General features: G+C 58.8%; 1 protein-coding gene across 2 annotated transcripts in view; it reads left to right on the top strand.

Annotated features, from left to right (window-relative positions):
- The first annotated feature begins 422 nt into the window (after nucleotides 1-422).
- The window catches only part of COL2A1 (collagen type II alpha 1 chain), a 30,189-nt gene continuing 9,472 nt past the window's right edge, over nucleotides 423-21,139 (top strand). The window contains exons 1-32 of one of the 2 annotated variants that reach the window (XM_045801185.2): nucleotides 423-684; nucleotides 4,748-4,954; nucleotides 6,349-6,365; nucleotides 6,546-6,578; nucleotides 6,684-6,716; nucleotides 6,815-6,868; nucleotides 7,019-7,120; nucleotides 8,145-8,222; nucleotides 8,853-8,897; nucleotides 8,996-9,049; nucleotides 9,459-9,512; nucleotides 10,286-10,339; nucleotides 10,748-10,801; nucleotides 10,929-10,982; nucleotides 11,269-11,313; nucleotides 11,811-11,864; nucleotides 14,875-14,919; nucleotides 15,316-15,369; nucleotides 16,576-16,674; nucleotides 16,968-17,012; nucleotides 17,106-17,204; nucleotides 17,389-17,442; nucleotides 17,810-17,917; nucleotides 18,296-18,349; nucleotides 18,431-18,529; nucleotides 18,676-18,729; nucleotides 19,170-19,268; nucleotides 19,653-19,706; nucleotides 20,067-20,120; nucleotides 20,459-20,512; nucleotides 20,703-20,756; nucleotides 21,025-21,069. In XM_045801185.2, coding sequence (XP_045657141.1) covers nucleotides 600-684; nucleotides 4,748-4,954; nucleotides 6,349-6,365; nucleotides 6,546-6,578; nucleotides 6,684-6,716; nucleotides 6,815-6,868; nucleotides 7,019-7,120; nucleotides 8,145-8,222; nucleotides 8,853-8,897; nucleotides 8,996-9,049; nucleotides 9,459-9,512; nucleotides 10,286-10,339; nucleotides 10,748-10,801; nucleotides 10,929-10,982; nucleotides 11,269-11,313; nucleotides 11,811-11,864; nucleotides 14,875-14,919; nucleotides 15,316-15,369; nucleotides 16,576-16,674; nucleotides 16,968-17,012; nucleotides 17,106-17,204; nucleotides 17,389-17,442; nucleotides 17,810-17,917; nucleotides 18,296-18,349; nucleotides 18,431-18,529; nucleotides 18,676-18,729; nucleotides 19,170-19,268; nucleotides 19,653-19,706; nucleotides 20,067-20,120; nucleotides 20,459-20,512; nucleotides 20,703-20,756; nucleotides 21,025-21,069 — 2,094 coding nt within the window. In that variant the 5' untranslated portion in view covers nucleotides 423-599. The remainder of the gene's footprint in view (nucleotides 685-4,747; nucleotides 4,955-6,348; nucleotides 6,366-6,545; nucleotides 6,579-6,683; nucleotides 6,717-6,814; nucleotides 6,869-7,018; nucleotides 7,121-8,144; nucleotides 8,223-8,852; nucleotides 8,898-8,995; nucleotides 9,050-9,458; nucleotides 9,513-10,285; nucleotides 10,340-10,747; nucleotides 10,802-10,928; nucleotides 10,983-11,268; nucleotides 11,314-11,810; nucleotides 11,865-14,874; nucleotides 14,920-15,315; nucleotides 15,370-16,575; nucleotides 16,675-16,967; nucleotides 17,013-17,105; nucleotides 17,205-17,388; nucleotides 17,443-17,809; nucleotides 17,918-18,295; nucleotides 18,350-18,430; nucleotides 18,530-18,675; nucleotides 18,730-19,169; nucleotides 19,269-19,652; nucleotides 19,707-20,066; nucleotides 20,121-20,458; nucleotides 20,513-20,702; nucleotides 20,757-21,024; nucleotides 21,070-21,139) is intronic. The other variant, XM_045801184.2, reaches the window with a different exon arrangement.

The following is a 21,139-nucleotide window of genomic DNA, read 5'->3' as shown; positions in this document are numbered from 1 at the left end:
CCTTTCTACCACTTTGCGCGCTCCCTCCTAAGTCTTTTCCGTCCACGGCCTAGGGCTCGCGGCCTGGGCCTCTGCAAACACCCCCCGCCCCTCCAATCCGGGCAGAACTCCGAGGGGAGGGGCCGGAGGCCCCCCTTCCCGCCTGTGGTCGGAGGGGGCAGCGCCGCAGCCCTGGGTTGGGGGGAGGACAGCAGCCGTCTCTGCGCCCCGCCCGATCAGGCCACTCAGCACACTAGGGGTGGGGGGCGGGAAGCAGGACTAGCGGAGAGGGGGGTCCTGCCCAGGCAGGTGCGGGCTCTGGCTGGGCCCAGGCGGGCTCCGGGGGCGGGGTCTCAGGTTACAGCCCCGCGGGGGGCCGGGGGCGGCCCGCGGTTTGGGCGAGTTCGCCAGTCTCGAGAGGGGCCGGGCGCATATAACGGGCTCCGCGGAGGGGAGAAGACGCAGAGCGCTGCTGGGCTGCCGGGTCTCCTGCCCCCTCCTCCTGCTCCAAAAGCCTCCTGCATGAGGGCGCGGTAGAGACCCCGACCCACGCCGTGCTCCTGCCGCCTCGCTGCGCTCCGCTCCGCTCGGGCCGGCTCCGCCAGGCCCCGCGGTGAGCCATGATCCGCTTCGGGGCTCCCCAGACGCTGGTGCTGCTGACGCTGCTCGTCGCCGCTGTCCTTCGATGTCACGGCCAGGATGTCCGTAAGTCGCCCCACGCCCCTGCCTGCCACCCTTCTGTGCCATCCTTCCGCACCCTCCCCCCACGCCCTCTACCGCTCTGGAGCCGGCGGGTCCGGGTTAGAGCGGCTCCCGGGGTCACGGCGCGCCGAGACTTGGGACTTGGGTGCAAGATGCTCAGGAGCTCACCTAGCGGAGTTCTGCAAGTTAGGGGCTCTGTCCGAGGGTCCTCCCGTGCGGGTCGCAGTTGGAGGCATTTGCAGGTCTCTACATTGCGCAGGAATTTGAAACGTGCAGTGCCGGGTCGAGATGTTTGAGCACAGATTAAAGCGTGCTCTTTCCCCCCAGCTTTGAAAATTAGGCAGGCGTACACGCGCACAACTCACCTCGAAGCACTCGGAGTTCAGCAAAAACAGGTCTTATACCATCGATCTTAGGAGAAGTTGGAACGGGCACTAGCGAAGGAGTGAGGAAGCGCCAAAGGGTTGACCTCGCTATCTTGTCCAGGGGTTGGTGGCCGAAGGGTTCAAACGGGAGTTAGACAAAGGAGATGCTCTGAAACTGGTGGGCTGAAATCCGAGGCCACAAAGAGCCTTCGGAGACGCGCTCTGAGACCTCAGCGCTTCTTGCAGTTTCCTCCCCCTCCCGGCTGGCTCAGGAGCAAGGTGCAGCCCTCATTCTCATCTCGGCTTTCGCCCTGCCTCTAACGGGTACAGAAACTTCCCGTAGGGGAGGCCATCTGAAAGGCGATAACATTCCAACCAGACTGTGCTTTTCAAACGCCCCAGAAAATAGCGCCCCCTCCCCGCCGTCTTCCCCTCCAAACCCCAGAGGTACTACCATGAGTTCCTCTTCTAAGTTTCTGGAGCTCGCCAGCCAGGCTACGGGCTGTGGGTCTGTGTCTCTGTGTGTGTGGCAGGGGAGGGGGCCACAGTTGGTAGATTGCGGTAACAATTTCAACCCAATATAGTTAGAGATGGCAGTTTTACAGTCTAGTCCAAAGGCGGTTCGGATCGCACCTTTCCATCGCCTCCTTTGGTAAAGTCCCCACTGTCTGGGATTATATTCAGGATAAACGAAGCCTGGAAAGTGTATTAGGTAGAGAGGACTTTTTTTCCCCCCTCCACGTGTTTGGGCACGTTTCCGATGGCTGGGATTCCAGCCCTGTCTTTTTAAGTTACAGATTGTAAATCAATCTCAGAGGAAACTTTTTTGGGGGCGTCGGATGGGAGGGGGAATCAAAATCGCTGTGCCGACCAGGCTCTGTCTGGTCTCGCCTGCCACCAGGCTGTCTCCAGAGACGGTTTGGAAGGCTCTGGGCCCAGGAGGACTTTCCGTTCATTAGAGAAGCTGTCAGGCGGGGGCAGGACGGGCCCGCGGCGCAGCAGCAGGGAGCCCAGGGCAGGAGAGTCTGGCTGGGTGGTCGGGTGCTGCGCTGAACTGGCTGCGCGCTCCCGGACACTTGTTGGAATACGGTGTGTCTATAAGTGATCCCGGCTCGGACTGACTCTATTTTGTCGTCAATTTGCACGGACACCCACCTCTGCTTAGTGCACAATGAAATTAGCTAAGTGACTTTAAAATAATTGTCCAATTCTCCATCTGGTATTAGTGGCACTCATTTCAGTGGCAGAGGCTCTCAGCGCCGCAGCTTTGCCGGGAGTGAGTGAATTCCACAGTTTCTAGGGCCCAGATCTTCCGGTCGCTCCCCCTGCTCCCAGCGGGAGTGCATCGGGGCGGTTGACTTTGCTCCCTGGCGCATCCCAGCCCCGTCACCCCCTCCCCTGGGTCAGTGGACTCGAGAAGTGACATGGGGAAAAGCACGGTCTGCGTGGACGTCAGTGATGTCAGAAGCCTAGAGCTCGGGCACGCCCCTCCTCCCCATCTGCCCACGAGTTTGAGAAACTCATTGGAGGCGGCGTCTTTGACCCACATCTGCATTTCACAGCCCTGGCCTCCGAAAGTGCCCCTCGGCGGAGGGGAGAGACCTCAATCCTCCTTTGTGAGGCTTGTTTGCGTTGGGAGATTGGCAGCGATGGCTTCCAGATGGGGCTGAAATGCTGCCCGTATTTATTTAAACTGGTTCCTTGCGGAGACCTGTGAATCGGGCTCTGTGTGCGCTCGAGAAAAGCCCCATTCATGAGAGGCGAGGTCCGGTGGGTTCCCCCGGACTCCCCGACCCCCTCTCCACAATGCCCCCCTGTGCCCGCCCGCCGCCACCTCCGGGCTCCAGCCCTGCGCAAAGCGACGGCGAAGCAAAAACAGTTCCCCGAAAGAGGTAACTTTTTAATTGGCCTGCTACAAAGGAGCACTTTATGCCGCGCTGCGGTAACGAGGGGAACCGGATCAGGCGCGCCGGGATGCTATCGGCAGCCGCTTCGAACAGCAATTATGGTGGTGCTGGGCTCCTCCGTCCACACCTAGGGGATCCGGTTACGGGGCTGGCTCCTTTCTGGGGCAGTCATTTAATCCTACTTTTCACCCTCCCAGTGTCTGGGCGAGCCGCGGCCCGGGGAGTCATCCAACGGCTCCCGCAGCCTGAGCCGCCTGGCCCCGCCCCTGCGCATCCCTGGGCCGCGCGTCCGAGGGAAATCCGACCCGCATTCGGGTGCACCCCCTTTTCCCTGCATTTTCTTTTTTTCACCCTGAGCCCTCTTGGGTGAGAGTGAACTTTTCCTTGGTCCGGACGGGAGACCGCAAACCTCTCTTCCTGCCCCTGCCCCACCGCCGGCTTTCTGCATTTCCAGCAGCTTTAGCGGTGGGCGTGTCCCCTCACGGGAACACCGTGGACACCCTGGGATCCCCCTACCCTCGCCGGGATGATCTCGCCCAAAGGCTGAGCGGGTTCCTACTGGTGGCAAAGGAAAAATAAAAAAGGTTTATCTTTAGATTTTCAGAGTCTCCTTCCAGAGCAGCAGACAGGCCCCTTTCTTTCTCCGCCCACCTGGTTTGTGGCTCTCTCCTATGATTCATCCCCTGCAGCTGCCATTGCTTTGGGGATTTTGATGAGAAAAACAGCGCTGGGCGCTCCCTAGCACGTGGTGCGGGCTCTTCGGCCCTTGGCGCTCTCGGGAGCGCTCTTGTCAGCACAGGTTTCGTTTGCAGGGTGAATTCCAGACGGCAGGGCGCTAGTGGAGAGGGACTGGTCGTTGCCATTCTTGGTCTGCATTCTTGGACAAGGCCAGGCCTGGGCTGGCTAATCTTAGCCCAGGCCAGACGTTCAAAGCCCCCTGCGCCCTCCCCGTCCCCTACGTTGAGGTCTTGTCTTCTGATGGAGTTAGGATCTCTCCGGGGAGGGCAACGGCTGGAGGTCAGCAGGGGGGGGTGGTGTCTTGGCCCTTCCTGCCTCCCAAGGCATTCTGTTAGCCTGCTGGTGGGGTCCCAACTGTATTGTCTGAATCTGCCTATCCTCCTTCTCGAACTGGTCCTGATTCTAACAGGATTTAAATAATGGGTCATGATCCTAATTCTAACAGCTCCTCTTTTCACCCCCACCCCCACCCCATATATCCACTTTGGGAGTCTGGCTGTTTATAGATTCTAATTTTTGTGGGTAGAATTTTCTACATGCCTTCAGCATTTTAGCTGTCAGTTGTATTTAGCAAATCCCGTAATTCCCAGAGGAAGGCAGAAAAAAGGCCTCTGTTCCTGTGCTGGGGGAGGGAGGGGTCTCTCTGTTTTCTCCTCTCCTCTGTCTTTGCAGTCCCAGAGTTCCCATTCAGCGTCTCACCCCTTGCTCCCACTCCAGCTTGCCCTTGCCCCTTCACCTCTGCCCCAGGCTAGATGCTGGAAGAGAATAAACTACAGTAGCACCTCCCCCCCTTCCCTGCTGGGTCCGGATTTTCAGTGGCGAATAGAGAGCATAATTCAAGGTACACAATAAATGTACCTTGGTAACGTGGACGAATGAAGGATGGCTTAGAAAAATAATTTTCAAGTTCTCTGTGTTCGGGTGGCCGGAGCCCGCATTCTTCAGCATTTGAATTATGTCAAGTTGATTGCAACCTCTTTCTCTTTTTCTCTTCTGGCTCCCCACCCCCTCCTTCCCTTCGCTCTCTCTGCTTCCCCTGCCCGGCCCTTGGTGCAGAGAAGGCTGGCAGCTGTGTGCAGGACGGGCAGAGGTATAATGATAAGGATGTGTGGAAGCCCGAGCCCTGCCGGATCTGTGTCTGTGACACTGGGACTGTCCTCTGCGACGACATAATCTGTGAAGACATGAAAGACTGCCTCAGCCCCGAGACCCCCTTCGGAGAGTGCTGCCCCGTCTGCTCAACTGACCTCGCCACTGCCAGTGGTCGTAATTTATTTATTTCCTGTTCACATAAATAAATTACTTGCAGGTGCAGCAAATGCCCTCCCATGGATGCTGGTCCTCTCTGCGAAGCACAGGGACTGGTTATCCATGGGACCCCAGCAGCTGAGGCTGAAAGGAAAGGCCACTTCTTGCTTGCAGGTTGAAACTGAATGAGCCTGAGACACTAGAGGGGTCCCTCCTCCCCCGAAACCTCCCCCAAATGCACTTCCAACACACGGAAGGATAGATGTGATTCCACAGAAGTATCCTCTTTGGAATCACCCCTGCAAATCCCTAGAGCCACGATGGGGATCACATGCTCTGTGGGCAAGACCACAGATAACTTCCTCTGTGACCCACAGCTCGTCTTCTCTGTAGAAGACCGCTAAATATCGGGTCTTCAGTGGGGAGACAGAGGGCAGGCTCCCTCTTTGAAATATGGAAGCTCGGTGGCAGTTTCCTTTTGTTTTTACCTCTCTTGGAGTTAACTGCCAATTAAGAAGCAAGTTAATAAGAGAAGGCGGAGCTGGGTTCTGGAAGGTGGGGCTGGGCGAGCGCCCCTTGGGCCTGCACTCCGGTGGGTTTATTTACTCCCAGCCGCAACCGGTGCTGGTCCGTGTGTCCGTGACCCCTCCTCAACACTGGATACAGACCCCATCTCCCTGTAGGGTGGCGGGGTGGGGGGCACATGCCTAGGCCCCTTGGGTGGCCCTCACTCTCCCCCTCCTACTTAAACGGAGAAGAAAGTGGAAAGGGAAGCAAGGAGTTGCCCTTCCTTAACACTTTGCCAATACTGGTGAACTGCTTTTATGGTCCAGATTTCCGGGTCATTTCTGAGGCCCACGTGAGGGAAGTGTTGATTGCCTCACTACTTTGCTGCTACGGAGGGGGAAGGGGTCACTGATTTGGGATGGCCCTGGCTGCAATGCCCTCTCTAACTGTGCCCTCCTGTGTTCATGTGCTTGCTCCGAGGAGACTCAGCTTGGACGTAAGACCCTTCTGATCCCCTAACTCCTTCTGGGAGGGCTTGGGCTGCGGGAAGGGCTTCCTACCCTGTGGGGAGAGAAGAGGCTTGGACCTCCTGCCAGCTTCTGGTGCTGCCTTTCTTGGTGCTAATTAGGTCTTGAGCGTGTTTCCTCTTCATACGCCCTGCTCCATTCTTTTGCATGCTGACTGCTTTTTCAGTAACAAACTCTGGGTCAGCTCCCTTCCTCAAGGGACTTCAGCAACCCCAGGACCCCAATGACCCTAACATCCCAGCAGAGGGACAGGGAGTTGCCTCCTTCCGGGGTTGTGTCCTTGTCTTTGTTTAATCCATTAAAGAGTGTTTGAGTGACAAGAACTTGTACTTCTCCATCTCACAATTTTTCATTCTTCTCTGTTTCCATTTGCAGGGCAACCAGGACCAAAGGTAAGGGCTTTTCCTTCTTCTTTTTTTTTGGGGGGGGGGCTTTCTTCAGAAGCCGTGTTGTGTGCGCCCAGCCTGTGGCTGTTTTAGGGGCCCCTCCAGGTTTGGGCTGCAGGGCAAGGTTTTCTGCTTGGGGCTTGGTGGGCTTGTGTGGCTCCGTCCTCAGACTGTGTCATGTTGCAGGGACAGAAAGGAGAACCTGGAGACATCAAGGATGTAAGTAGAGATCATTCTCATACTGGTTGCGTCTCCTGCGCTAACGGGTCAGCTCCTTGGACTCCCGCTAATACGCCATCGTGTGGGTCTCTTTCTCTCTCACAGATCGTAGGACCTAAAGGACCTCCTGGGCCTCAGGTAAGAAAGGGAGAAATCGCTTCCTCCACCCCTTCCTCGAGGAACTGGTCTGCAGGCCCCCAGCCTTGCTGTCATCTCAACATGTTCTCCACCTTCAGGGACCTGCCGGTGAACAAGGACCCAGAGGTGACCGTGGTGACAAAGGTGAAAAGGTGAGTTGAGAAGTGCTCCCCGACCCCCCGTGGCCACCCCAGGGCCTCTGAGCATCTCCCCCTCCTCCCACCTCGTCAGGGGCAGCTGTGGATGTGTGGTTCTTGCATAAGCCCTGATTCACGCGGGTGCCCTTTTCTCTTTCTGCCAAGGGTGCCCCTGGACCTCGTGGCAGAGATGGAGAGCCTGGGACCCCTGGAAATCCTGGCCCCCCTGGTCCTCCTGGCCCCCCTGGCCCCCCTGGCCTTGGTGGAGTAAGTATCCCAATGTCCCCTTCCTTCAGGCCGTCCCTCCAGACATGCGGCTTCTAAATTGCTACTCACACGTACCTGGCTGGCTCCCAGGGCTGCCGGCAGTGTGTGCACAGCCCGTGCATGGGCTTCTCCCTGGGCCTGTAATTTAGTGGAATCACATATTAGGCCTGACACTCTGGCATGAAGGGCTGACTTTTTTCCCTCACGGGGTTTCTGCAAAGAAAGTCTTCAGTTCCCCGGCTCCCAGGCGTCTGTCCTCTGCGGTCGATTCCTGGGAGTGGGTGTGGGGGCCGAGGGAGAGGCTGACTGGGCACCTGTATTTCCTTGGAAGAAGAGTGACCACTGTCCTTGGAAGACATTTAACGCTTGTCCTTGCCAGGTACATTCCAAGCAACTATTCGTTCTCATGAAAGAGCCCCACTGAGTGCAGTTGTGCGGCTAAAGTCGTTTTTGGAATTAAGCCAGTCAACGGACTGTGTTGTTGTCCAGTTTTTGCACATTTGCCGTTTTGATATTTGTTAGGTTTTAAATTCTTGAACTTAAGTGGCCTGCAGATGCCTACCCCTTCCCTGCTGAAATATTTTAAGGCTGTTGATTTTAGTCTTTTGCTGGGCATTAAATCCCTGGGAACTAAACGAACAAACACTAATATCACTAAATATCACTAAAAGTGATATTTTGGTTCTCTTTCTCAATGTATGTTGAACAACGTATTTACTATTTTAGAATTAAAAAAAAAAAACAACTCTGTACAATGAAGTGCGAGTAACCAAAACTCCTCCAAATAGCACTTTATCTTCCAGGGAGGTGATTATGCCGCTGGCACCTCATAACACATTTCCAGAGGGATGTTTCAGGAATCATTGGCAATTCTGTTCAATGCTAGGTTAGTCTCCAACAATTAGAGTGTATCTAAAACAGAGTTTTTTGTTTTTGTTTTTCCTCTCCCGATTTATAGCTTACCTAGTTGAAAAGGAACAACCAGGGCCTCTCAAACTCCTAATGTTGTTGGGTTTATTTGCAGAACTTTGCTGCCCAGATGGCTGGAGGATTTGATGAGAAGGCTGGTGGCGCCCAGATGGGAGTGATGCAAGGACCAATGGTGAGAAAAGACACCAGTTTTTTTGGAGCCAAAATGGCAGGAGGTGGCGCTTAGCAGAGCCAGAGAATCTGACAACCTCACGTTACAGATAATTGCTTAGAGCAGCTCTTCTCCCGCAGTTATGTAACCTCCCGTGGGGTTAGCCCAAAGCCTTTGGTTTTTAATGGTGATGGATGCCAGTTCTAATGATGCGCTGGAGTGACCAAGAAGAATGAGGATGGAGAGACACATCTAGGCTGAGCTGCTAGAAGGCCGGTCGCTATTGCTCTTGGACTGAGAACTGAAGAATGCAGACAGCAGCCACTGTCCTCCAGCACCCACAGGACTTCCAGCAGGAAATGTCCGTCCTGCAGCTCCGACTTGGCACATGCTAAATGAAACTCAGACTTTAGTAAACATGGCTGCGGGCCAGGAGAAAGCAAGGCCGGCTTCTCTATCCAAGCGGTGCCTATAAATAAATAGATTGTTGCGTGGGGAGTGGGAAATGAGAGGGAGCAGCCACTGTAGGCCCCCTGCCCACAGAGTAACTTTCTGTCCTTTGTCTGGGCTGCTGGCTGGGAGGCGGGGGCATGCCGGTGGCCACTGGCGAATCATTTCCAGTAACCCTCTTCCTCTTCTGTTTCGCTGCAGGGCCCCATGGGACCTCGAGGACCTCCAGGCCCTGCGGGTGCTCCTGTAAGTACGGGTCTTTCTGCTCCGTGGCAGTGAGGATGCTTTCCAGCTCTCACGTGTCACTTTGTGGGCGAACGTGGTGTCCTCATGTTATGTTTTAGGGACCTCAAGGATTTCAAGGCAACCCTGGTGAACCTGGGGAACCCGGCGTCTCTGTGAGTACCCACACGGGCCCTGCCCTCCCCCTGGGGAGCCCTCCAGCGATGTACCATGCAGACCCCGAGACTGCCCAGAGCTTTCCCAGTGGATGGCCCCGAGATGCCACTTCTTAGCTCTGCGGGGTCTCTCCCGGAGAACCCAGGTGGCAAGGACCACCAGGAGCTCTGTCACAGCAGTCCCCTTTCTGGGTCCCCCCTGACCTGTGCCGCCTGCTGCCTGCCAGTATGATCAGCTCTGCACTCTTGCTTTCTCCCAGCACAAAGTGGGCTTCCCCTGCCCCCCACCCCCATCTTTCTTCCTTATGGGAGAACTTAGATTCCAAAGGTTACAGTCTCGAAGTTTTGTCCACTGATTAGGTATCGTCCCCCTCCAACCATCTCTTAAACTCTCTCACTTCGTTTATAGGGTCCCATGGGTCCCCGTGGTCCTCCTGGCCCCCCTGGAAAACCTGGTGATGATGTGAGTACACCTGAGCCGTCGAACGAGGGGCTGCCTCCTTTGAAAGGGTGTGTGGGGGTGTGGTAGGGGGCAGTGATGCCTAAGCGCCCTCAGCCTGGCCCAGGGTGGAGGTGTCCTTAGGGGCAGGACTGGTCAATCAGAGACTCAGACCCTGTCTATGGTCTACATTCCCACCTGCACCTTAGCTTGCGAGTGCCTGGGGACTGCTTTGGACCCATCGGGAAGGGAAATAATTAAAACATCATCAGCTCCAGGAAGGGAAATTGAGAAACAGGAGAAGAGAGAGAGAAAACACAGGGGGAAGGATGTAGAGAAGGGAAAACAAAGGGAAGATACTCAACAGCCTAACATTATCTTAATTGTAAATGAGCTGGGAACAGTGCAGCCTACGTCAGGATGCCCGCAAAGATGCAAACGGAGTGAGGAGACACGAGTTGGCTCTCGAGCTATTACGAATCCCATTAGACAGTGAACGTCTCCCGGTAAGGCCGCACTAGCCCAGTCTGCAGAGCCTAGGTGCGGAGAGAGGACTGTCCCCTGGAGAAGCCGCAGGCTCGTCGGGGCCGAGCTTGCCCATGCAATGTGCAGCTGCCCGAAAGAATACATCATGACCCAGGAAAAGCACTGAAAGTCCGGAATCCCGAGGAGGTGGGGGAGAGGAGTAAGCAGGTGGGCTAAAGGCACAGAAGACAGGGAGGAGAGACATGACCTGGAGCGTGCCAGCTGTGCTTACTTGTCTTCTGGGGAGCTGAAGTACATCTCTCTCCCTTCAGGGCGAAGCTGGAAAGCCTGGAAAATCTGGTGAAAGGGGCCCCCCTGGCCCTCAGGTAAAGTGCCCCCTGCCTTTTCCAGCCTCAAACCTTGTCCCAAGCCTCCCTCCTTGGCAGCCAAGGCAGTGGCCTCCCTCACTTCTAAATCAGAATCACAACAGCCCCTGCCTCAAGGCCTTCCCGCTCCAGTGCAGGCTCCTCGCACAGGCCCAAATGGGGGGGGGGGCGGGGGGGCTGGGGGCTGGGCAGCTGTTGTTTACACCCATTTTGCATAAAATGAAGCCAGGCTAGTGCGGTGGGGGGGGGGGGGGGCTCTGGGATCTCCTGCAGGAGCTGTCCAAGTGCTGGGCTCCTCACTGCCCTGCCGGCCCTAGGGAGCTGGCTCCGAAGGTTCTCTAGTAGAGCTGGGCAGCCTCGACTGGGCCCTCTGCTCCGTGCCTTGAACACTTCCGCTTTGCCCTGCAGGGTGCTCGCGGCTTCCCGGGAACCCCAGGCCTTCCTGGTGTCAAGGGTCACAGAGTAAGTATCATGGAGAAGGGTGTTGGAAGGAAGGAATCGCCCAGGGGAGGGAGAAGCATTTGTGGGCATGAATCTCCCTCTTAGGGTTTCCCAGAAGTGTGATGGAACATTTTCTCTTGTCCCCTAGGGCTACCCAGGTCTAGATGGTGCTAAGGGCGAAGCCGGTGCTCCAGGTGTGAAGGTAAGGACCGCGGAGCCCAGGGGGGTGGGGGACGGAGGGAGACGTCAAGCAGAGGCCCTCGAGCTGCTGGAGCTAGCACTCGGAAGAGCTTTGGTTGGGAACAGCCGGTCCGACATCCTGCTGGAAGAGCAGCAGGCCGGGAGAGCTCAGGGCGGGGTCCCTTGCAGAACTGAAGTCTGGGGGTCTCGGTGCAGCTGAGCTGACCAGAGCTTTCGGCTTCTTCCTGGGAGTTTTCTGGGGGCTGCCAGTGGGGACCCGCTCACTGACCCTGTGCATCTTTCCCCAGGGAGAGAGTGGGTCACCCGGCGAGAATGGTTCCCCAGGCCCCATGGTGAGTATGACCATCCCGCCGCTCCTCAGACACCTCGGGAGCCCAGCAGACGGTGCCGAGAATAAACACCACCGCTCGCTTTGCGCAAAGTAGATACTCGGCTTCGTAGGTCTGATCTGATTAGGATCCTACCATCGAATAGATGATTTGTTCAAGCTTCACCAACATTTCCCTGAAACAGCCTTCACGGTGTTCAGATGTGCCTCAGTTTATAAAAATTCCGCGTCTTCCCCACATCTTGGGGAGTTCGTCGACGGCACGAGGCGAGCCGCGCCGGCGACAAGGCTCCCGGCAGGAGCAGCAGCGGCTGGGTGTCTGCCTGCGCAGAAGCGCCTGGGATGTGATGCGGGGGGTCCTAGATGAGCTGGGAAGGCAGGAGCAGGGCAGCCACACCCTTGCCTCCCGGGCACACGCATGCTGCCCCCGCTGGTGTCTGGGGACGACTGGCAGAGTGTCATTGAGCCAGCTCATGCTTGTGTTGTTCCGGTGTGTTCCAGGGTCCCCGCGGCCTGCCCGGTGAGCGAGGACGGACCGGCCCTGCTGGTGCCGCTGTGAGTAATGACAAGGCCCAAGCCGCCCTTTGGCCCGCGCTTTGGTTCACGAGACACTTTCACATAGGGCTCTCCTTGACCCTCCACAACCGCACGCGGTGTAGAGAGTATTGCCGTCCTGCGGGCATGGATCCTGAGTGGGCCTGGCCCCAACTCCCAGGCCGAGTCTGCACAGATGGAGGACGGGGCTGGGCTGTGGAAGGGCCGGTTGGTGAGGGCCGGCGCTCCCTTACCAGTGTGGGTTACTCTCCTCCCTGTCACAGCCGCCACGCACCCCCAGTCAGTCCAGTTTGAGGTTATGGACAGACTCCAGTTGGCTCCAGTGCCGCGCTTTTGTTCTTCCTGCTTGTTGAGACGATGGGCTAGTAGAGCGTTCACAGTCTCCCATCAGCTCGCGGGGCCTTTATACTTGACACGCCGCGCGGCCGCCGTGGCGCAGGCACTTCCCGGGGACAATACCTCCTGTGCTTTGTCTCATCAGATCTTCCCTCAAATCCTGTGCAGTAGATTCTACTCTTCTCCCCGTTTTATTTTTTAAAGATTTTACTTATTTGAGAGAGAACACAAGCAGGGGGTGGGAGAGGGAGAAGCAGGCTCCCCACTGAGCAGGGAGCCTGATGCGGGACTCGATCCCAGGACCCTGGGACCTGAGCCGAAGGCAGATGCTTCACCAACTGAGCCACCCAGGAGCCCCTATTCTCCCCATTTTAGAGCAGAAGAAACTGAGGCCCAGAAAGGTTAAATCGCTAAAGACCGCGCATGGCCGCCTCAGACCCTGGTGGCCTCTTGTTATGTGGGAAGGGCAGGGCGCAGGGCTCCCCGGCGATTCACAGCCCGAGGAGTGAGCAGGTGTTTAGCTCTGACCCCTCAGCAGAGCGGCGTCCTTGCAGGCGCTCGGTCAGGCGAGTGATGTGATGAAAGCTGTGTGTAAGGAAGATTATGCTTTCTGTGGAGCTCATACCCCAGCCGCCCAAGCTCCAGGCCCCTCCTCGCAGGTCCTTGTGAGACTGGCCGTAGCAAAGCAGCTTCACTCGCTCTGCTGCTTTCCAGATAATGCGTCTGTTTGGCAGAAATTTCCCTCAAAAGCAGATCAGTGAAATAACAGGCAGCCTTGACCCTCATTTGTCAGCCTGAGCTGCTGAAGGGCCTTGTCCCGGAGTCACTTTGTGTGAGGGAATTAGAGAGTGCCAGGGCTGCCAAGACACACTGCTGTTTCTGCAGACTATTCGGGACTGGCTTGTGGCTTTTTGGCCAGGCTTGGAGCCACGGTGGTTGCACCATGGTGGTTGCCCCTCCGTGAGGGGCAAAGATGAGCGGCATCCCTCTTCTTCCTCCTTCCTGGCCATGGCAGGCCCAGCTTCTTGCTCCTCCTTGCTGGTTCCCGTCCCCACAGTAGTCCGGCTGGCAGGCCGTGCATAGGTTTTGGCATAGAAAGTTGACAACGTCACATAGTTCCAATGCAGGCCTGGTGTCAAGGCTGGGCCCGGGGCTGAGCTGGGTTGGCCTCTGCTGGCTGTGGTCACGTGCCCCCTTGGGCCAGACGGTGCCCTCTCCCAGCCGTGCTGCCGGCACAGCCACGGATGCCAGCCCAACACAGGCCTCCTGGAGCAGCGTTCAGCTTCCCTTTGCTCAGCCTGGGCCCCAGGCCTCTCCTGTGGCCAACCCCTGGAGGGAGGGTGCTCCAGAGTTTCCCGAAGCAGCCAGCCTGGCCCAGAAGGGGCTCTGGCCAGTGCTGAGGCTTTATGTGCCCTATGACGTTTTTTCTGTCAATCTTGTTTTCCTGTTTAATGCCAATCTGGAGAGTCTCCATCAGGAGAAATGGACCATAGCCAGGAAGAAGATCTGAGTCTTATTTAAAACATGAGCTCCCCCTAAAGCAACCTTCTTCAGCATCCCAGAAGAGGCAGAGGCAGGCAGGCGGGGCTCACCTTGGGAAAGGTCGCCTTCTGGCCTGCTCTGGTCCCCTGACAAGGCCCAGGGGCCAGGCCTAGCTCCGCCTGGCCTAATGGTTCCAGGAGTTTGGGTAAAAGTTCCCTAGATCCTGAGGGGCTTCAAGAGAGAAACTGGGGAATGCTTACCACAAACCTGGGGGGGAGAATCCTCAAAACTGGTCCTACGGGTGCCTGGGTGGCTCAGTCAGCTAAGCATCTGACTCTTGGTTTTGGCTCAGGTCATGATCTCATGGGTCATGAGATTGAGCCCCATGTCAGGCTCCTCACTGAGCAGGGAGTCTGCTTGAAGTTTCTCTCCCTCTGATCCTCCCCCCACTCACGTGTGGTTTCTCTCTCTCTCTCTCTCTCTAAATCAATCAATCTTTACCAAAGAGACACAAACTAGTCCTAGAGAGAAAGAACTGGCAGCCTTGTCTTACAATGTAAAGGACTCTCAGGGGTCATGAGCTCCGATGTGGTCCTCAGGCTGTGCCCAGTGCCCTGTCCCCATCACAGGGCTTCTTCCCAGCCAGAGGCAGACATCCTGTGGGCATCTGTGTTTCCTTAGGAACAGGTTGTCTGGAGCAGGTGGGGAAGGGGGCGGAGCGCAGAGGCATCCTGGAGCTAACCAAGGGGAGGCCTTCACCAAGCCTTAACTAAGGAGGTTAACCAAGCCCCCGAAAATGTTTCCCACCGAGAGCAGGTGGGAGGAATTGAGTTAGGTGTGCTGCTTGGCTCTTTCATTTTTCTTTGGCTCAGTTCACTGTCTTTAAATGATAACTTGGCCTTGAAGTTGGGGATATTTGGAGTCTAAACGAAAGTTTCAGAAATGATGGAATAGCAATGAAACCACCCGAGCTTTGCCCACTGCTGCCCCCCAGCACGCTTCCTTGCAGCCACCACGGAAGGGTTCCAGGCTGCTCCACCCCATGGGGCTGTCCTGCCCTGGTGCCCGGCGGCCTCCCCCTCCTCCCTGGGGCCCAGCGCTGCCCGAGTTTTCTGTGGGGGTGGACTGTGGGTGGGAGGGCCTGGCCGTGCGGGGCTTCTCACCGTGCCTGCTTCCTTCTCCCCGCTCACAGGGTGCCCGGGGCAACGACGGCCAACCAGGCCCCGCAGGCCCTCCGGTAAGTGCCTCTCACCCGTGGCCGGTTCTCCTGGAGCGGGTGGGAGGAGGAACGCTTTCTCCGTATTCCCTAGCATGTCGGTAATGAGCTTTGAAGCGGTGGCTCGTCTTTCTCAGCCACGCTTTCGGCATTTTTTTGAGGAGGGACCGATAGGGAGGCGGAAGAATCATCTGCTTCTCACCGTGTGTATAGTTAGATACTTCGCCTGGGGAAGCCAGACTCAGGGACACTGGCCGTGGGGACAGTTTCCATCCAGGGACCCGGAGGCACAAGGGATGCAGAGCCAGATCAGTACAAGGGTGGGGAGGAGTGTGAGGTGTGGGGTGGCTCACTCTGGGGGCTGGAGAAGTACTACCCGGAAACGGCATTCACCATCCCCCTCCTTCCTTCCTCCAGGGTCCCGTGGGTCCTGCCGGCGGTCCTGGCTTCCCTGGTGCTCCCGGGGCCAAGGTACGTGCCCTGCCCCTTTTCCCATGTTCTTGCCGACTGCCCCTGGGCGGCCCCCCTGCCCTTCTGAGGGGTGTCTCCCAGCTCCACCCACCGCTGCTCTCCATGGAGGCGGGGAAGGGCCAGGCGTTTCACAGCCCCCCCTGGCATGATACAGAGCTGGGGGTACAGTTACAGCTTGAGATTGGGGGAAGGCAGAAAACGATGGGGAGACACGGGAGATCTGGGAGGGAGCAGAAGACCAGGACCCAGAAGGGAGAAGGCAAAGCTCAGCAAACTCTAGAACCAGGAGGGAGCTGGAGGACGTGGGCAAGGAAATGGCTCCGAGCGTCCCCGTCCCCTGCATCAGTGTGGGGGAGTGGGGGTTCCCTAGGGTTCATAGGGGCCAGTGGGAGGCCAGCCAGTCCAGGAAAGGCCCCTGTGGCCCAAGCGGGGTGCCGGCACTCACGTTCCCTGGGAGTCCTCTCTGGAGACCGAGGCCGAGCCCCCATGTGCTCACTGGCATCGGGTTGCCTTCCCTCCCCGGCGTTTCCACGGCAACCAGACAGTGTCTGAGGCCCGGGAGCTGGGTGAAGGAGACCCATTGTGAAGGGGGACAGCGGAAGGTGAGGGGGCCCGACCTTTAGAGAGAATAATTACACAAGCGAGGGGAGCATGCTCCCAGGAGAAACCCGAGGAGGCTCTGCCCTGCCTCCAGGTCGGTGGTGCTCCCCAGGGCCCTCGGCGGGTCACACGCCGGAGTCGGCCACTCAGCCCTTTCAGGACAAAAGGGAAAGGGGAAGCAGGGGCCAGTTTGGGGATTAGAACCGGACCGTGGCAGAGCCGGGCCATGGCGAGTGTGGCGCTCGTCCCAAGTGTGGCTTGCTTTTGCCCTCCAGCCGCCCAGGCCCAGCCTGACGCCAGCGGCCTCCGTGTCCTCGGGAAAGGCACTAGGTGGCCGGGGGAGGTGACGGCTGCCCACCTTGGTTGCCCGTCCATCAGCCCACCCCCAGCACGGCCTGCCTGAGGGGCGCCCGGGGTGGAGGAGGAGGGGTGGGGGCAGGGGCGAGCTCACTCGGGGGGCTCTGTGGGAACACGCGGGGAGCACGCCTGCACACGGCACGGTGGCTGCCCCTGTGTGACTCAGCTTGCCAAGGCGTGCCTGTCGCTGGCCCATGAGGGGTCTGTGCCCCCGTCTTCTCCTGCTTCCACTCCTCTGTCTCCGCCCAGGGTGAAGCTGGCCCCACTGGTGCTCGTGGTCCCGAAGGCGCTCAAGGTCCTCGTGGCGAACCTGGTACTCCTGGGTCCCCCGGGCCGGCTGGTGCCTCCGTAAGTGCGGCTTCCCTTTGGCCCGGAACACCTGGGGTCGGTGGCCCAGGCACTCTTGACTCTGTTTACCTCTGAGAGAAGTGGGGCCCTGATCAGAGCCCCACCCACCAAACCTTCATTTTGGCCCAGCACTTGCATCCTGAGCTCCAGGGACACATCTCCCTTCAACCCCGACCTCCCCTTGACACAGCCAGCAGGACCACGTCTACAATGCACGGCCCTGGGAGGGCTGGGGGGTGGCTGGGGCGTATTCTTTGCTGCTTAGTTTATAATGACACCAACTCCTTTTCCAGGGTAACCCCGGAACTGATGGAATTCCCGGAGCCAAAGGATCTGCTGTGAGTGTGGCCCTGGGACTTGGCTCCCGCAGGTAGCGTCCGTCCCTCCTTGCCCCCTCCCCTGATGCCCCTCTCTTCTACTCATGCTGACAGGGTGCTCCTGGCATTGCTGGTGCCCCCGGCTTCCCTGGGCCCCGTGGTCCACCTGGCCCTCAAGGTGCAACTGGGCCTCTGGGCCCGAAAGGTCAGACGGTAAGGGCCAGAATGAACCCCAAGGCCTACCAATACCCCTGGAGTCAAACCCCGCCACCCTTCCTTCCTGCTCTCACACCAGTGTCCTTTGCGGGGGGGGGGGTGCCTTTAAGGGTGTCTGGGGTGGTGGGGGCAGGGTCTGTGGGGAAAGCCCAGTGCGAGAATCTGCTCTCTCTTTCCCCAGGGCGAGCCTGGCATTGCTGGCTTCAAAGGTGAACAAGGCCCCAAGGGAGAACCTGTGAGTATCTGCCCCCAGCTCTCGGGCCCAGGGCCACCCCCAGCCCACGGCCCTACTCCTCTGTAGCCCTGTCCCCTAACCTGGGACCTCTCAGGTTGTGCCTGGAGGAGGGGCAATAACAGCTTGAGAAACCGATGCAGCTTAAGTCCCATCTTTGGTTTGACCAATCTGAACAGCTTCAGCTTTCCACCCTCTCTCTTCCCACCGGCCACTTCTACTCTCCCTGGGCCGATCCTTTGTGGCCCCTCTTCCCCAGTCCCCCAGCTCTGAAACAATAGCCAAGGCTGCTTCCTCCACCTGCCAGGCCAGCGACGGACCGGGCGCCAGGTGAAGACTCACGCTGTTTCTCTTTTGTGTTGGTTCACAGGGCCCTGCTGGTCCCCAAGGAGCCCCTGGTCCTGCTGGTGAAGAAGGCAAGAGAGGTGCCCGTGGAGAGCCTGGTGGCGCTGGGCCCGTTGGTCCCCCCGGAGAGAGAGTAAGTGGGCTGGGAGTCCCCACTGTCTGTGGGGTGTGTCCTGGATGTGGACGCTGAGTCTCCATGGCTCTGTGTTCTGGCCAAGTCCGGTGGCCTTTCTGAGTATCAGAGTCCTCTCTTCTCCACTCACCGCCATGGGGACAGGAAGCCCTCCTTATTTGTGCCCCCCACCCCAGGATGGCATGAAGCAGTTTGAGCTACTGCCCGGGACAGGCCCGAGAAGTTAATCTCTCGGCGTCTCGCCGGCCGTGGCTACTGCCCCACAGAAATGGTTTGTGGGTTGGTGGGATGGATCCCCTGAAGCCGGGCGAGGCTGTCTGTATGGCTGGGTTAGGGCCATTTTAACTCACTACCCGTCCTCCTTCCCCTTCCTTCTAGGGTGCTCCTGGCAACCGTGGTTTCCCAGGTCAGGATGGTCTGGCAGGTCCAAAGGTGAGTGGGGGAAGAGGGACTGGGGTCCCTGCGTTGTTGGTCCAATGGCCTCCTGCTGACTCCCCGCCTCCCCTTGTGTAGGGAGCCCCTGGAGAGCGAGGGCCCAGCGGCCTTGCTGGTCCCAAAGGAGCCAACGGTGACCCTGGCCGTCCTGGAGAGCCTGGCCTTCCTGGAGCCCGGGTGCGTAACAGAGCTGCTTCTGCTCTGGGCTCTGAGCCAAGTCCTCGTACCCTCCCCCACCTGCTCCCTCCAACCCTGTGCGGCCAGGGTTGGGAGGACCTGGGGCCTTCCCTGATAACCACCCTCTCTCTCTCCCCTGAACAAAGGGTCTCACTGGTCGCCCTGGTGATGCTGGTCCTCAAGGCAAAGTTGGTCCTTCTGTAAGTCTCCCGTCTGGGGCTGTTGGGAGAGTTGGGCGGGCGATACCCGTGGGGAGGCAGGTGGTACGGGAGACAGGAGTTTGGGTGGGGGCAGCGTGTGAATTTTGAGAACTGGGGAGAGGGGCAGATGGTAGGCATCGGGCCAGGTGTGGAGCTCAGAAGATGCCACCCTCTTGTGCATTTGGGCCTTGCCTTGGAGGAAAGCAAAGCCTGGGGTGCGCTTCTAGGGGTAACACTTCTCATTTAAGCTGCACCTTGCTGCTCCCAGGGCCCGCATGTGTGGTGTGGGCTGCTGGTCAAAACCTTGGTCAAGCCCACATGCCGTGCGTCTGGCTGTTGCCCCGCCCTGTGCCTGCCGATGCTGTGGGCACTTAGGAGATGCTGGATGGACGGATGTGGTCGGAGTGTCTGTGTTCTGACAACGCTGTCCTCTCTTTCAGGGAGCTCCTGGTGAAGACGGTCGCCCTGGTCCTCCAGGTCCTCAGGGCGCTCGTGGGCAGCCTGGTGTCATGGGTTTCCCTGGCCCCAAAGGTGCCAACGTAAGTCACAACCTGCCCTTCCATTTCCTTCCACACTGTGCTACCTCCCTCCCCGCCCCCTGGAGAGAGGATTGGCTCCTTAATAGAGTTATCCCACAGGCAGTGACAAGCAGAAGCCCTAGGGCCATGGGCAGCTTGGGCCTCCGTGTCCTGCAGGAGTGCATGTGATCTGGGGAGACTGGGGCCCCCGAGAGCTCAGGGCCTCAGCCATAACATCGTCCCCCGGGGCAGTGCTGTCACACTCCCGAGCATAAGAGAGGGTGCGGATACTCGGCTCGAGCTTTCGCTGTCCATCGGGCTATGGCCCCAAGCCCCGTCTCCCCAGCCCGCTCTGCCCCCCACCCCCAAAACCCTCCCGTCATGGTCCTGCCCTCTTTCCTCCAGGGCGAGCCTGGCAAGGCTGGTGAGAAGGGACTGCCCGGCGCTCCTGGTCTGAGAGTAAGTAGCCTGCCTCGCTCCCTCCTGGCCGGACACGTGCGAGGGGAGCCGCATCCCTCGGCATGCTCCTGGGGCCCCTCGTCAGCAGCGGGGATTCCTGGGGCTGAGCCACACAGAGAGTCCACACGGAGAGACTTCTAGCTGCTGTAGGTCAGCAGCCCAGGGAGAGGAGGAAGCCTCCCATGCTGAGGAAGACTGGGAAAAGGAGGGGCCCAGGGAAAGAAGGGGGTAGAAATGGAATTCGGGTTGGGGGATCATGGAGGTCTGGAATCTCTGGGCCACCAAGTGTACTTGCTCAGCCCTGGGGTCTGCAGAACGGAAGGACGTGTGTCATGCCATCCTCCTTCATCTCCCCTCCAGGGTCTTCCTGGCAAAGACGGTGAGACAGGTGCTGCAGGACCCCCCGGACCCGCCGTAAGTACCTGGTAGCCTCTCAGGCCGCCCTGTGGGCATGGGGGTGGTGGCACGAGGCCGGGGCGCCTCAGGCCCGCCTCACATCGGGCTAATAGCTGAGGATCTGGGCTCCTCTGGGACACCAGACCCACCCTCAGCCAAGGCAGTGTGGACCCCACGCTGTCCCAGGGGTGCAGGCCATTGGTGGGAGAGCAGCAAGGGAAGCACGCGTACGCTGTTTCTTGGGCAGTGCCGGACGGGGTCTGGGCAGCCCTCCTGCTGCCACCGCAGTCCCCTCTGGCCGAGGCTCTCCGATTCTCCGCAGCACTGGCTCAGGTCACCTTTGCCTCTCTCTGCAGGGACCTGCTGGTGAACGAGGCGAGCAGGGTGCTCCTGGGCCATCTGGGTTCCAGGTAGGTGGCTGCAGTGGGCCCACTCTTCAGTTCCTTCCATGCCCAGGCCGCTGTGGGCAGCAGCGGGCGCTCCTCCCGAGGGGGACGGGGGAGGGGGCTTCGCTACAGGCCTGGCTCCTGTCCCCGTGCTGGGGCTCCCCGGGGGGCTGGGGCAGTAAACTCTGCTAATGCATGTCACTCTGCCCTCTAGGGACTTCCTGGCCCTCCTGGTCCCCCAGGCGAAGGTGGAAAACCAGGTGACCAGGTGAGTACGGGGCTCTTTGAACCTGCAAACCGTTCAGATGGGAAGATCTCTTCTGATGCCCAGGAGACGAGGGCAGGAGGGCACTAGGGGCCCCGTGAGGCTGGGAACGTCTGGGGCCACATTCCAGCTCTCCACGGAGAACAGTCTGAGCTCAGCCTCCAGTGCGCGGGGCGGGGGGGGGGGGGTGGGGGGGGGGTGGGGTGGGGGGTGGGGTGGGGGGGGGACAGAAAAGCTTATGCTCTCTCACACATCTTCCTTTGTTCCCCAGGGCGTTCCCGGTGAAGCTGGAGCCCCCGGCCTCGTGGGTCCCAGGGTGAGTGTCGGCCACTTCCGGTGGTCCCCTCGGGCCTGCCCTTTCCCTGTGCCCTTCTGCCAGTGCACCC

This window comes from Ursus americanus, chromosome 25, assembly GCF_024610735.1.
Source record: "Ursus americanus isolate L20-20 chromosome 25, mUrsAme1.1.p, whole genome shotgun sequence".
Taxonomy (NCBI): domain Eukaryota; kingdom Metazoa; phylum Chordata; class Mammalia; order Carnivora; family Ursidae; genus Ursus; species Ursus americanus.
The sequence above is the reverse complement of the archived record's forward strand: the minus strand, read 5'-3'. Positions and strand labels throughout refer to the sequence as shown.